Source organism: Colobus angolensis, unplaced genomic scaffold (genome assembly GCF_000951035.1).
Source record: "Colobus angolensis palliatus isolate OR3802 unplaced genomic scaffold, Cang.pa_1.0 Scaffold190, whole genome shotgun sequence".
In the NCBI taxonomy this organism is placed as follows: domain Eukaryota; kingdom Metazoa; phylum Chordata; class Mammalia; order Primates; family Cercopithecidae; genus Colobus; species Colobus angolensis.
This window is the reverse complement of record NW_012115044.1, coordinates 765,524-782,232: the sequence shown is the minus strand read 5'-3', so window position 1 is coordinate 782,232 and position 16,709 is coordinate 765,524. Positions and strand designations below refer to the sequence as shown.

The following is a 16,709-nucleotide window of genomic DNA, read 5'->3' as shown; positions in this document are numbered from 1 at the left end:
GTGACAGTGAGATCCTGTCTCAAAACAACAACAACGTAACAGAGTAAAGGAGACATGGGCAGTGGAAAGAAACGAAGAAGGCTTCTGCACTAAGCCACAATTAAATCTAACTATAGATGAACGTTATGAGTGAAAATACTGTCATAATTGGACAAATGAGCAAATCAAGATAGGGGACATATTAGATCATTAGATGTCTACTACGAATATACAAATAAACCAATCTACTAAGTCAGAGTGTATGAGCCTGTATGAGAATAAAAAAAGGTTTTTATGTGTACTCCTTCATCAAAACACAATAGAAAATCCTCAAATAAAAAAAGAAAATCAATATAGCTTACCTGTCATAAGGAGTATATCCATTTTGTTGTAGGAAATCATCTTTGATAAGTTTTGCTACCTCCAGAGTGATTTTATCTGTTTCTGCCAAAGAAGCCTAGAAGAGAAAAAGATATTTTTAGACATTTACTCTAAAATGTAAGATCGATGGCGGCAATTAATTATAACAAGCAGAAACTATATAATCCACAATCACCTATTGTTAATAAATTTACTTATAACTGCTTTTTGATTGCTGTTCTTTTTAAACTGTGGTTAAAAAGCATATAACATAAAATTTACCATCTTTGCCGCTTTTAGTTATATAGTGCAGTAGTGTTATGTATACTCACATTACTGTGAAACAGATTTCTAGAGCTTTTCCATGTTGTAAGTTCGGAACAGTAACTCTCCTTTCTCTCCTTCCCCAGCCCCGGTAACCACTATTCTACTTTCTGTTTCTATGAATTTGACTATTTTAAATACCTCATAAAAATGAAATCATACAATGTTTATCCTTTTGTGACCAGCTTATTTCACTTAGCATAATGCCCTCAAAGTTCATCTGTACTGAGGCATGTGACAGGATCTCTTTCTTTTTTAAGGCTGAATAATATCTCATTTTATACACACACACACACACCACATTTTGTTTATGGATTCATCCATAGATGGGCATTTGGGTTGCTTCCACTTCCTGGCTATTGTGAACAGTGCTGCTAAGAACATGGGTCCGGGTGCAGTGGCTAACACCTGTAATCCCAGCACTTTGTGGGGCCGAGGCAGGAAGATCGCTTGAGCTCAGGAGTGCGAGACCAGCTTGGGCAACATGGTGAAAACCTGTCTCTACAAAAAATACAAAAATTAGCCAGGCATGGTGGCATGCGCCTGTAGACACAGCTACTTGGGAGGCTGGGGTGGGAAGATTGCTTGAGCCTGGGAGGCAGATGGAGGATGCAGTGAGCTGAGATCGTGCCACTGCACTCCAGCCTGGGTGACAGAGTGAGAACTTGTCTCACAAAAAAAAAAAAAAAAAAATCCCAAACATGGGTGGCAAAAAGCTTGCTGTAATTGGCCAGATGCTGTGGCTCACACCTGTAATCCCAGCACTTTGGGAGGCCAAGGTGGGCAGATCACAAGGTCAAGAGATCGAGACCATCCTGGAAAACATGGGGAAATCTCATCTCTACTAAAAATACAAAAATTAGCCAGGTGTGGTAGCGCGCGCCTGTAGTCCCAGCTACTCGAGGGGGCTGAGGCAGGAGAATCCCTTGAACTTGGGAGGCAGAGGTTGCAGTGAGCCGAGATCACGCCACTGCACTCCAGCCTGGTGACGGTGCGAGACTCCCTCTCATAAATACATACATACATACTTAAGCTTGATATTCTTTTCTTGAAATACCTCTTCACATCTTGGCTTGCTATCTTAATTATTTGTATTCTCAGTCTTAAGTTTGTTTAATAAAAATCTATATAGCTCATAGTTGAATTTTAAAAACATTACAAAGTATTTAGAACTATGAAGTACAGTAAGTATGTGCTATTCTATGTCTGAGTGCTATTTTACTAGTATAGCTAAGTTACAGAGCTTCATCCTTTAAATATCACTACCTCAAAAGCCCTAACTTTTACAATCGCTGTAGCAGCCTTAAGAGATAATATTAGTGTTGCTGGGATCACTAACAGGTAAAGATTTCTTGGGAGTGGAAAATGGATAAGCCCAATGAGTTAACTACATTCTTCCATTATTTATGCATGCTAAGCTCCTTAGGTAAGGATCAGGTCTCCAGGTTTTTTTTGTAAATCCCTTTTATCCGTAGTCCTCTCTTCAACCACAGGTAAATATTAAACAATGTTTTATGTGCATTCTTTTATTTGTATAAATTCATGTACAATGTGTATTTTATTTTGTGCAAGTGTCTTTAATTATGTAAAACATTCTTACTTGTGTCTTTGGTTTGCTACTTTGTTTCGATCCACCCATGCTGCTGTGCCACATGGTCTGCAGCTTCCAGCTCTCACATATTTCATCCTCTGTGGTGTGCACCCTCCCTATTTTACCTTCCATCTTTTGCTCACAGTAGAGGACATTCAGATTTCTTCTATTTTTCCACTACCACAAACATCCACTTAAGGACCTGTTTGAGAATTTCTTTGGGGATAAATATCCAGAAACAGAATTGCTAGGTCCCAGGGTATGTAAGTCAGTCCTATCAGACGGGTCTCCACAATGGCAGCACCAGACAATCCGCCCACCAGTTTCTCTGTCCCCACAACACTGGGCAATATTTGACATTTTAACTAGTATAATGTGGTGTTCTCAGTGTTGCTTGAGCAGTTCTCCATAGGTCTTAGTCTTTTGGGATTCCTTTTCTATAATCAGTCTGTTCTTTCTTTTGGCCACATTTCTGCTGAAGTTCTAGTCTTCTTATTCATTTACAGGAGACCTTTGTACATTTTAGACATTCGTCCATCGGTTTTTTTCTTTAATTTTTTAAAAAGTGTTTTTAAAATTAAAATTTTTCTAAACATTTTTATCTTATTATGTATTTACTTATTTTTTAATAGAGACAGGGTCTCACTCTGTCACCCAGGATGGAGTGCAGTGGCGAGATATCGCTTCACTGTAGTCTCAACCTCCTGAGCTCAAGTGATCCTCCCACCTCAGCTTCCCAAGTAGCTGGGACTACTGGCCTGCACCACCACACCCAGCTGATTTTTATATTTTTTGTAGAGACAAGGTCACGTCATGTTGCCCAGGCTGGTCTTGAACTCCTGGAGTCAAGCCATCCACTCACCTCAGCCTCCCAAAGTGCTGGGATTACAGGTGTGAGTCACAATGGCCAGCCAGTCCGTGAGTTTTAGATGTCACAAACTTCCTCTCCCAATGTCACTGGTCTGTTATCCTTAACCAGGACAGGCCTTTGCTAAACATAAATGCTTACTTTTCATGTAATCAAAAAACTCTTTTTATTGTTTTAAGGCTAATGTTAAGGGGTTTATTTTAGAAGTCCTTTTCCAACTCTAGATCACAAAGATATTTTCTTAATATTTGTTTTCTATTAAACTGAAAGTCTTACCTTTCCCATGTAAATTGTGAATCTATCTGGATTCTAACTTTGTATGTGGAATTAGAGAACAATCCAATTTTGTTTTTTTCCTCCAAATAGTAAACAGTTTTCTATCACAGACTAAAACAATCTATCTTCTCCTCACTTGATTTTTGGTACCATCTTTGCAATATCAATGGTTTATACAATCACAAGTCTATCTCTATTCTGTTCCACTGGTCTGCTGGTCTGTTATTTTACCAATACCACACTATTTTTATTATTATGGTTTTGTATTTCCCCTTATCCAATAGGGGAAAAGCTCACACTTTACTGTTCTTATTTAAGGTTGCGAATCTTTGTGAAATCAAATGAATTTTAGATTGGCGTTACATTGAATTTACAGATTAAAGAGAAATGGCCTTTTTTTTTTTTTTTTTTGAGATGGAGTCTTACTCTGTCGCCCAGGCTAGAGTGCAGTGGCGCATTTTTGGCTCACTGCAGCCTCCGCCTCCCAGGTTCAAGCAATTCCCCTGCCTCAGGCTCCCAAGTAGCTGAGATTACAGGTGCCTGCCACCATGCCCAGCTAATTTTTTGTATTTTTAGTAGAGATGGGCCAGGCTGGTCTTAAACTCCTGACCTCGTGATCTGCCCGCCTCCGCCTCCCAAAGTGCTGAGATTACAGGTGTGAGCCACCACGCCTGGTTGAGAAGTGGCGTCTTTTTAATAAGTCATTCCATCCAAGAGCATGGACTGTTTCTATTTTCAGATCATCTTCTGTTTCATTTATTAGTTTAAAAGTGGTTTTCATAGAAGAAATACGTATTTTTGGTTAGTTCCTACACTCTAGTTTTTGTTGCTATTGAGAACATCTTATTTTTACTTTTATTTTCTAGTTGGTATTGCTAGTACAGAGAAATTCTCTTGATTTGTGTTTATCTTGAATCATAACCCCCCAGTGAACTCTTATTTCTGTTTCTCTATTAATTGTTATATTTCTAGTATAAGAGTTCATTATCTACAAACAATGACATTGTTATCTCTTTCTTTACAATTTTTCTTTTTTCTCTTCTTACATCATTGGTTATGATCTCTGGTATTCGACTGAACACAGTGATGAGATTAGGCATGCTTGTCTTAATCCCAGTTTTTAAATGAAATGCATCTGAAATTTCTCCAGTAAGTAAAGTGGTTTCCCTAGGTCTTAGTATATTACTTTCAACACATTAAGGAAGTTCTCTTCCATTCCTTGCTTGCTAAGATGTTTCTAAAAATTGTAATAAACTTCAAATATTTTTCTACATTAATTGAAATATCCTTTTCTGATTATATTATTACTTTAGTGAATTACAATAGATTTTCTGTGTCTAATATGGACATTCCTGAGATAAACTTGCTTATGATGCATCATTTTGTTGTCTTTAATATCCTACTGGACCTCATACTCTAATATTTAATATTTTATTAAGTATCTACATTCATACCTACATTCATCAACAATATTAGCCTATATTTTTCCTTTCTTGTATTGCCTTTATCTGGTTTTACAGTTCTTCCTGTTTCTTGCTTCTCTTATTGGGCAGATAAGAGAATATTTTTATTCTATAAATAATAAGTAGTAATACATGCTACAATGTTAGCTATCTCCAAATATTAACCTTTTTTGGAATAAATTAGGAGGTGACTTTATAACATATAATAAAAAGAACAAAATCAGACAGAGAACTCTGAGTACTAACTAGCATTGCATACTATCTGAGAAGTCTTTTCATTCTGGCATTTAATTTGCCTAAATTTAATTACACTATCTTTCCTTGAAGAATCAAGATACAGACACAAGAATGTAAGTCACCTGTTTAAGGCCACATAGCTAATTAATGGAGGAACTAGAAGCCAATCCTTCTGGTACCTAGCCCTAGCATTCCTAAAAAAATGTATGTTAACAAATCCTAACTCTACCACCTCTAATTTGGTTGGTGATGGGTATATTCCCTTTCAAGATAAAAGTATATCAAGTGTTTCTTTCTCACCTACAATATACCCAAGAACCATGCTAAGTACTGTAAAGAATTAAAATTTTCAATTAAAAATATTTAATAAATATTTATTTTGCTAGGCAAGAATCTGCAATATCTAAGGCTCTATCTATTCTTATAACACCCCAGTGTAACCCACAGATCTATCTTCCATGGAATTTAACAACTCACCTTTCCAACAAGCTGTACAATTTCTGCCAGGTCTTCTTCTTCCTGCAGAATTTCCTTAGCTTTGGTCCTCAGAGGAACGAACTCTGTGAAGTGTTTGTCATAGTATTCATCCAAGGCACGCATATACTTGCTGTAGCTGATGAGCCAATTGACAGAGGGGAAATGCTTACGCTGAGCTAGTTTCTTATCTAAGCCCCAGAACACCTGATTAAAAACAAAACAAAACAAAACAGTAATTTTTCTTAAAAAACAAAGTTAAAAAAATTCTGAGGCATATTTGTCTTAACCATGCAATCTTTTTTTTTCTTTGAGACAGAGTCTTACTCTATCACCCAGGCTGGAGTGCAGTGGTATGATCTCCGCTCACTACAACCTCTACCTCCTGGGTTCAAACAATTCTCCTGACTCAGCTTCACAAGTAGCTGGGATTATAGGCATGCGCCATCAGGCCTGGCTAATTTTTGTATGTTTAGTAGAGATGGGGTTTCACCACGTTGGCCAGGTTTATCTCGAACTCCTGACCTTATGTGATCCTCGGCCTGCCAAAGTGCTGGAATTACAGGCATGAGCCACCATGCCTGGCCCCTAAATATGCAATTCTATAATTCACTGGTCAAATTATACATCGTTTTAGTATATACTAAGTAAAATTAAGACAGAATAAAATTTGCAGAAAATGACAATAATCTATTTCCTTTCATTTTCAAAGTGGGTAATACCTACAAATCAAATTTAAAATTTACCTGTATTTTCTTAATAGTGTGTCAAATCCAATAGCAAAAAGAAAAATTAATTTACTCTTTTGAAAATTATTATGGTACAATAGAACCAGAAAAAGTTTATGCAGATGGAATATACACTTTACTTTGATTAAAAACCTCTAACTGGCCAGGCATGGTGGCTTACGCCTGTAATCCTAGCGCTTTGGGAGGACGAGGCAGGTGGATCACCTGAAGTCAGGAGTTCGAGACCAGCCTGGCCAACATGGTGAAACCCTGTCTCTATTAAAAATACAAAAAATTAGCCAGGTGTGGTGGCGGGTGCCTGTAATCCCACCTACTTGGGAGGCTGAGGCAGGAGAATCGCTTGAACCTGGGAGGTGGAGGTTGCAGTGAGCTAAGTTCGTGCCATTGCACTCCAGCCTGGGCAACAAGAACGAAACTCTGTATAAAAACAAAACAAAAATATCTAAGTGTTTTGATTAAATTTAGCTCCCTATCATTCACAGGGCCAATCCAATAACAACTGACAGTGATTTTTGTAAGGGCAAACATTCACAGATATTCCATGCATTTCTAACTCTATCCCCTCTTTCCCCAAAATTTGAAACTCAAAAGTTTAGCAAATGTTAAAGAGCCTGAGAGTTGTAAATTTAGCCTCCGCCCTTTCCTTTTATCTGATACTGTCATAAACACAAGTAAATATTCTGTTTTTCCCACATGAATAATACACATACATCACTTTTTTTTTTTTAAACTATAGCTCTGATTTGTACACATCTTTTATTTGGGCTTCTTTTAACAGTCAAGCTATCCACTATAATAGTCAAGCTATCCACTATATTTAGTGGCTACCTATCCACTAAAATTCATGTCTTGTCACTGGGAAGCAAATGCTTAGGCAGAAACTGCATTTTCCAGCCTTGCTTTCACCTGGATGTGGCTAACAGAATGAGTGGAATGACTGTCACTTTTGAATCTAAGGTTCAGAAAAGGTGGGTATGCCTTCTCCTCAAGGCCTAGCTCACTTGTGTCAGCTAGATGCAGATGATCACCAGGCTAGGTGACAGTGGAGTCACAAGATGGAAGGAATCCTGGACTCAGAATTATTACTAAACAGAAGAGAGCCTTGGACCATACTGTGAAGAGAAGTAACTTCTGGGTATTACACATTTTTGGGCCGCTTTGTTTCTATAACTAGGGTTACTATGACTTAAAGGATAGTATTACTCTAATACTAATAAAACTTTTGCTACCTAGATATATTTTCCACTTATATATTATTAAGTTTATTATAAATCCTACGTAAATAGCTAAGAAAAAAACACAGTATTAAAGGCTCTGTGTTGAGAGTGTTTCTAAAACAAACTTTACCATTGCCTATCCTTTAGAGACTAAATTAAATAATTTACAATGATTACATTAGATCGCATTAGAACAGCAGGGGCTGCAGAGAGGAGGAAAGGCTCAGAAGTTGACTACACTAGGGAAAGACACACCTGAACGATACCAAGAGTAGCAGATGTAACTGGATCAGAAAAATCACCACCAGGTGGAGAAACTCTAAATTAAAAAAAAATAATATGGTCATTACAAAAAAATACAGTCATTAGAAACGCTTATGAAAAATAACATATATATAAATGTTAAATTTTTTTGAAAGTCAATTTTAATGTAAACAACGTTTTAATGTAAATAACTTCAGAAATGACCTTTGGAAAGAAAATCTTACCTAAAAATCTTAAACAAAAGCCAGTATTTAAGTTGTAAATAAGAATGGAAACTACAGAACACCTTCTAGTATGAGATATGAGAGAGATATTTTATTATAATCAATTTTATTATAATCAATTTTATTATTCTAATCAAATAGATGAAGCAAGAAGGAAAAGCTCCAAGAAAAAAAGTATGGCTTCACATAGTGATCATGAATCTTCACTTTCGTTTTACCAAGATGCAATCTCACCTTATTAGGTCTATAATTTTCTAAATTACAAAAATTAAATAAGTATCTAAATTAAACATATATAAATTAAAGTCAAACCTATGGAACCTAGAACATGTAGAAATTGCCTAAACATACGTATCTTCAAAGAGCTCCTTAGGTGACTGTGGAGTGCAACCCTCCTTAAGAATCGCTGCTCCCAGTGGGAGCTAAATATTCTCTTTAAAATAAGTGACTTTTTTTCTCTATTTAATACATCTGTAACTTTTTTCCTTTTATAAAGTAAATGGTTTGGGTGCTTACGCTCCTACAATGCTGACACTCCCTTCTCTTTCAGGATTTCCAAGACATTTCACCCTGCCCGCTCGTTCATAAAAAGAGGCCAGCCGGGCACCAAGATAGGCTGGATATCCACTATCTGAAAAAGGAAAAGAAATTTTAAAACAGAGTTTCTAAGCCAGCCCCGAAAATCCTATCAGCCTTGTTTACATGATAAGCCATACACAGACTTACCTGCAGGCATTTCAGCTAAACGACCAGAGATCTCTCTAAGGGCCTCAGCCCATCTAGACGTGGAGTCAGCCATCATACTGACATGATAGCCCATGTCACGGAAGTACTCTGACAGTGTGATTCCTAAATTGGGAAGAATATTATTATAAGTTACAAAGCTAGCATATAAAATCCTGGATCTTTCCACCCTTAAGAAAACTTTAAAGCAAAAAGTACACAACATAGACTGCTAACGGCTCCCTCAAAGCTGCTCTTCCTCTTTTCCTGGGCACACACTGAACTGTTTCCTAGCATCCTGTGCACTTAGATATGGCCAAGTAACTGATCTCTGGCTAAGAAAACTCAAGTCAAAATAATGTGTTCTATGGCCAGGCAAGTCACATACTCTTCCCTACTCTTTCTTCCTTCTGGCCTACTGAAATGGAGAGAACTCCCAGTAGTCTTGGAAGCCATGTGTTGAAAATGGTAGAGTTCATTTCAGCCTGGATCGTGGCCCAGGATGACAGAGTAAAGAGTCCCCTGAACACTTGAAATAAACATCTATTATACCGAGCAAATATACATTTGGAATTATTTGATGCCACAGCCTAGCTTACCCTCATATAATGCACATTTTAGAAAGCAGGAAATGACTTTCTCTATTTGTTGAAATAATTAAGTCTGAAATTAATTTTCAAATGCAGCTTCTCTATATATATCACATACACACACACAAGCATGTATGCATGCAAAAGTAATCCTTAACCAATCAGCTTGGGTGGCTATTTTTCAAAAGTAACAAATGTTATTAAAATGAGTAATATCTCAATTGTAATGTCCAGATTATTCTGCTATGCAGATCAGGTCCTATCCTGTAAATTCAGTCAGTAAACCACTTATAAGCAGCTAATATACAGAAATGGGTGTTGGGTTCTTGTTCCTATTCTGTCATTAACCTTAGCAAAATAACTCGATCTCCCAGTGTGGCTTCCTAACCTATTAAAAATGGAATAATGCCTGCCCTATATACTTCTATATAGCAGATGAAGTGAATTAAATAAATGTCATCTAAAAAGTACAAAGTGTTATGAAACTCTAAGATACTAGGAAAAATGTATAGTTATAAAAGCTCCAAAATCTAATGCCTTGGTTTCTTTATTTTATTGGTAAAGAAACAGAGGTTCATATAAGTAAAATGAACATAATTAATGGAAATCTCAGCACTTTACTATTTGTCATATTGCATCTTTCAGAATAAAAAATACTGACTGTTGAGGCATCCATAAAATGGTCTCACGAAGAAAGTCTTTAGGAAACATTATCAATATTAAGGCTTCAACAACACAATGATTACCACATATTCCAATCTAATAAGAACAGATCCTTTCTTATACAAGCACGCTGTGTTTTAAATCTGTGATGAAATGTCACAGATACTTGTGATATTAGAAAGAAATAGCAGAAAAGACACATACACATGAGTAAGTGAGAATTCTGACAGACCTACAGGTATCAGATAAAGCTTCTTCAAACTTGAAGGCACATCCTGAGGAGCAGTGCTTTGTTTGGAACACTGCAAAAAGCTACATGGCCAGTTGCAGGAGTTCCTTGTACCCAGTTTGGCATCAAAGAGAAGCAGGGAGATGGGGATGAATAAAACAAAAGTAGGTACTCCCTATTTTCACTAAGTGAAAAGTGGGTGAGGCAGAGGGGAAGAATTCACTGTGAATGGTCTTACAGGTGCTGATTTCTGGTATTAGGCAAGAAGAGTAAAATAGCTTTTTTACACAGCTGCATGCCATAGTAAACTTCACAAGTTACCATGAAGAATTCCTACTACCCGGGACACAGTCATAGCCACCCCTCCCATCTCCTACAAAGATGAGTAACAGTAATAATAAACATCGGTATACGATATTTAAACAAAGATAAAATAAGAAAAAAGACAGAAGAGAAGAATACAATGAGGGTCAAATAACTTGCCAAAGAATAAATGAAAACTGTGACCACAGTTAAAAAAAAACAAAAAACCCTATCATAATGCAGCCTACTACAAAATAAAATCTCAAGACATATGGAGCAAGAGAAGAGGAGTTATTTCATGAGCTGGCAGAACAAAAAGAAACAGAAGTGAAGGTTTCATTAGAAGCAACACAAAGAATAAATACCATTTATCCTGTGAACAGACAAAAGGCTAAACAAAAAGGATCAGAGAGGAAATAATGCACATGGAAAACAAATAACAAAAATCTAGTATGTCCAGTTGGTATATTTGAAGAAGATAGCCATAATGAAAGAGAAAAAGTTTCAGATGCAATTTTCTAAATTTTTCCAAAATAAAAGACATATTTCATAGATTAAAAGGGTACATTATGTCTTCAGAACAATTTAATGAAACTACCAATATTGGGATATATCCTAATAAAGTTAAGAGACTTCAAATTTAAAGAGAAAGTCCTTTGGGAAAAGAGAAAAATCACCTACAAAAGGAAAAAAAGCAGGCCAGCCTCAGCTTTTAATGTCCCCAGCATTTAATACTAGTTCTCAAAGAAAGAAATATTGATCAGGAATTTTATACTCAGCCAAACTACTATTAAAGTTTAAAGGCAGTAGAAAAAAAAATCAAATTTATGAAGAAACAAGAATTCAGAGAACATAGTTGCCATAAATCTTCTTGAAGAAACTTCCAAAAGTCAAATCTTAGCCAATAAAGAAATGGAGAAATTATAGCCAAGGACTGCTAGTGAGCATTAACTCCATTTTAATGTAGGTCTACAGTTAATTCAAATATTGGCTTTATGGCTACAGAATAAAATGTAAGTTTTATAAATCCTGAAAATGTAGACATAAAAGCTGGGATGGAAATGGAACCAAAGATGGAAGGTCATTAACACATGAATTGTCTTATCTTTTATATCCCCAGACAAAATATATTAATTCAAAGCTGATAACTCAAGTTACAAAGGTACAACTATATTTAAAACTAGATCAATGATAAAACATGTAGTGAAAAAAGGTAGTATAAGATCATTTTAAGATCATTAAAAAGACTGCAGCTCAATAAATGTCTTATATTATTCATTTATTCTGAAGATATAATACGTAATCTTTTTTTTTTTTTTTTTTTGAGACAGAGTCTTGCTCTGTCGCTCAGGCTGGAGTGTAGTGATGCAATCTTGGCTCACTGCAACCTCTGCCTCCCGGATTCAAGATTCAAGCAATTCTCCTGTCTCAGCCTCCTGAGTAGCTGGGATTAAAGGTGCCCACCACCACGCCTGGCTAATTTTTTGTATTTTTAGTAGAGACAGGGTTTCACCATGTTGGCCAGGCTGGTCTTGAACTCCTGACCTCAAGTGATCTGCCCGCCTGGGCCTCCCAAAGTACTGGGACCACAGCCGTTGAGTCACCGCGCTTGGTCAAGTAAAATATTTTTTAAAAGCTAGGAATGTGCTTATATGTACAGAGACATTTTAGAATGAAAGCAAAAAGTTCTTTAGAAAAGTTTGGTGCCAGCTTTACACTTAAGAACAGATGTTAACTGCTTTTATTCCAATTATATACTCACCAGTATAAATAGAGGCTTCTCTAGCAGCAACAGGCATATTGGAGGTATTGGCTACCAAAGCTGTCCTCTTCATAATTGACTCTACCTTACCATCAACCTCCATTGTGAGCTAGAGGTAAAATATATATTAGTGAATCTCCAATTTTTAAGGTAACATTTTAGCCCTCCATCTTTTTCTTTTTTTTTTTTAAACTTTTGCCCATATTTAATGCCTCTTATAATCAGTGTCCCTAAAGTAATATTCCCAACCACTCCAACCTCTCTTCCCTGCTCCACGGTGCTATGAAGAAGATAGACATTATTTCAATTTCATAAATAAAATAAATATTTTATGAAAAAAGAAATATTACCATAATAATCTAGATCATAAATCATATGCAAAGTTCACATCTATAAATGTTTTATTTCATCTTTCTCTCAATAAGTAAAAACCACCAGACCATAAAAAGAAACTTTCAATTGTTTGACTTAAGAATTAAAATTCCTGGCCAGGAGCGGTGGCTCATGCCTATAATCCCAGCACTTCAGGAGGCTGAGGTGGGTCGATTACTGGAGGTCAGGAGTTCAAGACCAGCCTGGCCAACATGGTGGAAACCCTGTCTCTACTAAAAATACAAAATTAGCTGGGCATGGTGGCGTGCACCTGTAATCCCAGCTACTCAGGAGGCTGAGGCAGGAGAATCGCTTAAACCTGGGAGGCAGAGGTTGCAGTAAGCTGACATGGTGCCACTGCACTCCAGCCTGGGCAAAAAGAGCGAAACTCCATCACACACACAAAAAGAATTAAAATTTCTTTTCTTGAATATACAAATTAATTACAAATATAATTTTTAAATTCCTTAAAGATCCTTGATGAATGACAGCATTGCTCCAGACCCAACACAAAGCTTTATTAATTGTCAATGAACATTGATTAGTGGTATTTTCTCTAGGATATTATTTGAAGCTTTATACAGACCTCTGGGAAGTCCCGGAGGACTTCAGACATCTCATTTCCTCTTTCACCACATCCTACATAGATGATTACATCACTGTTAGAATACTTGGATAGAGACTGTGATATCACTGTCTTTCCACAGCCAAAGGCTCCCGGGATAGCAGTAGTTCCTCCCTGGACACACCTAAAGAAAGAAAACAAAGTATGGATTACTTGACTTGCTAATAGGTATTAATAAATAAAGTAGGGGCTGGGCGCAGTCGCTCACGCCTGTAATCCCAGCAGCACTTTGTGGGGCCGAGGCAGGTGGATCATCTGAGATCAGGAGTTCGAGACCAGCCTGGCCAACAAGGTGAAACCCCGTTTCTACTAAAAATACCAAAAAAAAAGGAAAGAAAAAGAAAAATTAGCTGGGCGTGGTGGTGGGCACCTGTAATCCCAGCTACTCTGGAGGCTGGGGCAGAACTGCTTGAACCTGAAAGGCGGAGGTTGCAGTGAGCCGAGATCGCGCCTTTGCACTCCAGCCTGGGTGATGAGCAAAAAACTCCATCTCAAAAAAAATAAAACTAAATAAAAATAAATAAATAAAATAGGTAAGGAACACAAAAACACAAGTTAAAGATAGAAAGCACTATGAAATATATTCCATAAACTGGAGAAGAGAGAGATACAAAAATAATAAGATAAAATAAGGCTAGGTACAGAGGCTTATGCCTGTAATCCCAATGCTTTGGGAGACTGAGGTGGGAGGACTCCCTGAGCCCAAGACTAGCCTGGGCAAAACAGCGAGACGCTGTCTCCATAAAAAAATTTAGAAATTAGAAGGGTATGGTGTTGCATATCTATGGCCTAGCTATTCAGAAGGCTGGGACAGGAGGATAACTGGAGCCCTGGAGTTTGAGGTTACAGTGAACTATGATCTAGGCATTACATTCCAGCCTGGGTGAGAGAGAGAGAGAGAGAGAGAGAGAGAGAGAGGAGGGGAGGAGATGGTTTATGGTTTTTAAGCAGTTGTAGAAAATGGGAAGAGCAGACAACAAATTAAGAAAGATTGCTGGGCAGCAGAGAGAGCCCAGTTGATTTTATTTAGGTCAGTGCAAAAATAATGACAGTTTTTACCATCACTTTTAATAGAAATCATCAATTTATGGTGACATAAATCTACTGTTTTTTAAATTATACCACAATTCTTTGTTTTTAAAAAGTTACATATGCAAATAAATTAAATACACACTTTATGCTGGGAAATCTATTCCTGTGCATGCTTTTGGTTTACTGAGTGACCTAATAAATTGCTTGGTAATAATTTTTACTTAAATCATTTGAACTTTGTACATCACAAAACCAGTTTACCATAAAATTATACAATTGGTTACAGAAAGGCTTAAGCCAAAAATTTACATCAGTTGAAAGCTATAGATATTGGAGTATTTACTTCTTTGCCATGAAATAGAGCATTGTCCCCCTTAATCTGTCATCTGAATTATTTAATAATTTTAAATCTAGAAGCAGATCCAGCATCAAACTTAAAGTTAGGTATTCATGTTGCTTGCTTCTCAGTTTGATTTATCCCAGGTATGGAGTTTGGGACTAAATTGATCCCCTGGGTCCTGTGATGACTGCAGAGATTTCCTTCACCAAAAATCAGATTAAAGCTGTGTTTCTGCAGAGGTATGGGTGCACTACAGCATTTAGAAGCACATTCTGTACTATTTTCTTTCCCTCTTCCAAATGTTATCCCAGTTATTTGGGTGGGGCTTCTGTCTTGGTTTCCAGTCTAGGATAACTTAAGAAACATGGTGGCCAGGTGCAGTGGCTTACGCCTGTAATCCTAGTACTTTTGGAGGCCAAGGCAGGTGGATGACTTGAGCTCAGAAGTTTGAGATCAGCCTAGGCAACATAGTCAAACCCCATCTCCACCAAAAATACAAAAAATTAGCTAGGTGTGGTGGTGCATGCCTGTGGTCCCAGCTACTCGGGAGGGTGAGGCAGGAGGAGGACTGCTTGAGCCTGGGAGGCAGAGGTTGCAGTGAGCTGAGATCACGCCACTGCACTCTAGCCTGGGTGAGTGAGATCCTGTCTCAACTACAAACAAACAAACAAACAAAACACAGTTATATTGTTTTGGTACAGATTTTCTTCAGCAAATTTAATTTTTCCAGAAAAGTTTCAGAAATACTGCTTTCTACGGGCAACCATGAAAAAAGTAAATCTTCAATGGTTTGAATTTATAGTAAGTGCTAGCAATAGAAAAAAATATTTAATTCACCATTACTACTCTAGATAATGTATTACAGTGTTAAACACATGAACCCTTTATCTATAAAGATAATAAAAACATAAGCACATATAATAACTCTGAGGGAAAATCATGGGACACGTCTCAAACTTACGGAAAAAGGGCATCAAGGACTCTCTGGCCAGTCAACAGAGGATGATTGGCTGGCAGCTTCTCAGTGACAGGTCGAACTTGACGTACAGGCCATACTTGCACCATGGTGAACTTTTCCTTTACACCTTCAAATTCAAGCTCCAAGACAACATCCTATAAAAATACAGTAGGATTTTAGTATGGTCAAATTTGTGAACATTTCTTCCTTCAAAATCAAAGTAACCCGATTCTCCCTGGGGTTAGGAAGGTGATACATGTAAGCAAAAAGGTAATGAGTAATATAACATTTGTGAACATTGAGATGTTTTCAAACATTCACAAACAGCGCCAATGTCCATGGCCCTACAGAAATCTCTAATTTTGTTGAAATATGAATTTGAATTATCTGCTTTAGGGGGGTTGCTCCATTGGGACTGAGTCTCCAAGCTAGTGTGCAAGTCTAGTTGATTGCCCCAAATCCCTATCTTAACTCTTGTTCTCTATATCTGATAGAGCACAGTCTTACTCTTATGAAATGATGAAAAAATTACTATTTCTTGTCACATTTTATTGGGAGAAAATTATATGCTATGATAGTCTTTTCAATAAGTTATCTTCATACCCATAAAGATTACGAGCCTAATGTATTTGGTATTATATGACTGTAAATGACATTAAAGGGATTACAGCTTACGCCTGTGATCCCAGCACTTTTGGGAGGCCAAGGCAGGAGGATCACTTGAGTATAGAAGTTCAAGACCAGCCTGGGCAACAGACTGAGATCCTGTCTCTAAAAAAAAATTTTTTAACTTAGGCTGGGCGCGGTGGCTCACGCCTGTAATCTCAGCAATTTGGGAGGCTGAGGTGGGCAGATCACGAGGTCAGGAGATCAAGACCATCCTGGCCAACATGGTGAAACCCTATCTCTACTAAAAAAACAAAAATTAGCTGAGTGTGGTGGCAGGTGCCTGTAATCCCAGCTACTTGGAAAGTTGAGGTAGGAGAATCACTTGAACCCAGGAGGCGGAGGATGCAGTGAGCAGAGACCACCCCATTGAACTCCAGCCTGGTGACAGAGTGACAGAGCAAGAGTCCATCTCAAAAA

At 37.4% G+C, this 16,709-nt stretch overlaps 1 protein-coding gene across 1 annotated transcript in view; it reads right to left on the bottom strand.

The window, feature by feature from the left end:
• The window catches only part of ATP6V1A (ATPase, H+ transporting, lysosomal 70kDa, V1 subunit A), a 79,447-nt gene that overhangs the window by 19,729 nt on the left and 43,009 nt on the right, over positions 1-16,709 (bottom strand). The window contains exons 5-12 of the mRNA XM_011940660.1: positions 15,627-15,778; positions 13,255-13,417; positions 12,297-12,405; positions 8,753-8,875; positions 8,543-8,657; positions 7,794-7,857; positions 5,576-5,779; positions 342-436 (exon numbers count right to left, since the gene is read on the bottom strand). Coding sequence (XP_011796050.1) covers positions 342-436; positions 5,576-5,779; positions 7,794-7,857; positions 8,543-8,657; positions 8,753-8,875; positions 12,297-12,405; positions 13,255-13,417; positions 15,627-15,778 — 1,025 coding nt within the window. The remainder of the gene's footprint in view (positions 1-341; positions 437-5,575; positions 5,780-7,793; positions 7,858-8,542; positions 8,658-8,752; positions 8,876-12,296; positions 12,406-13,254; positions 13,418-15,626; positions 15,779-16,709) is intronic.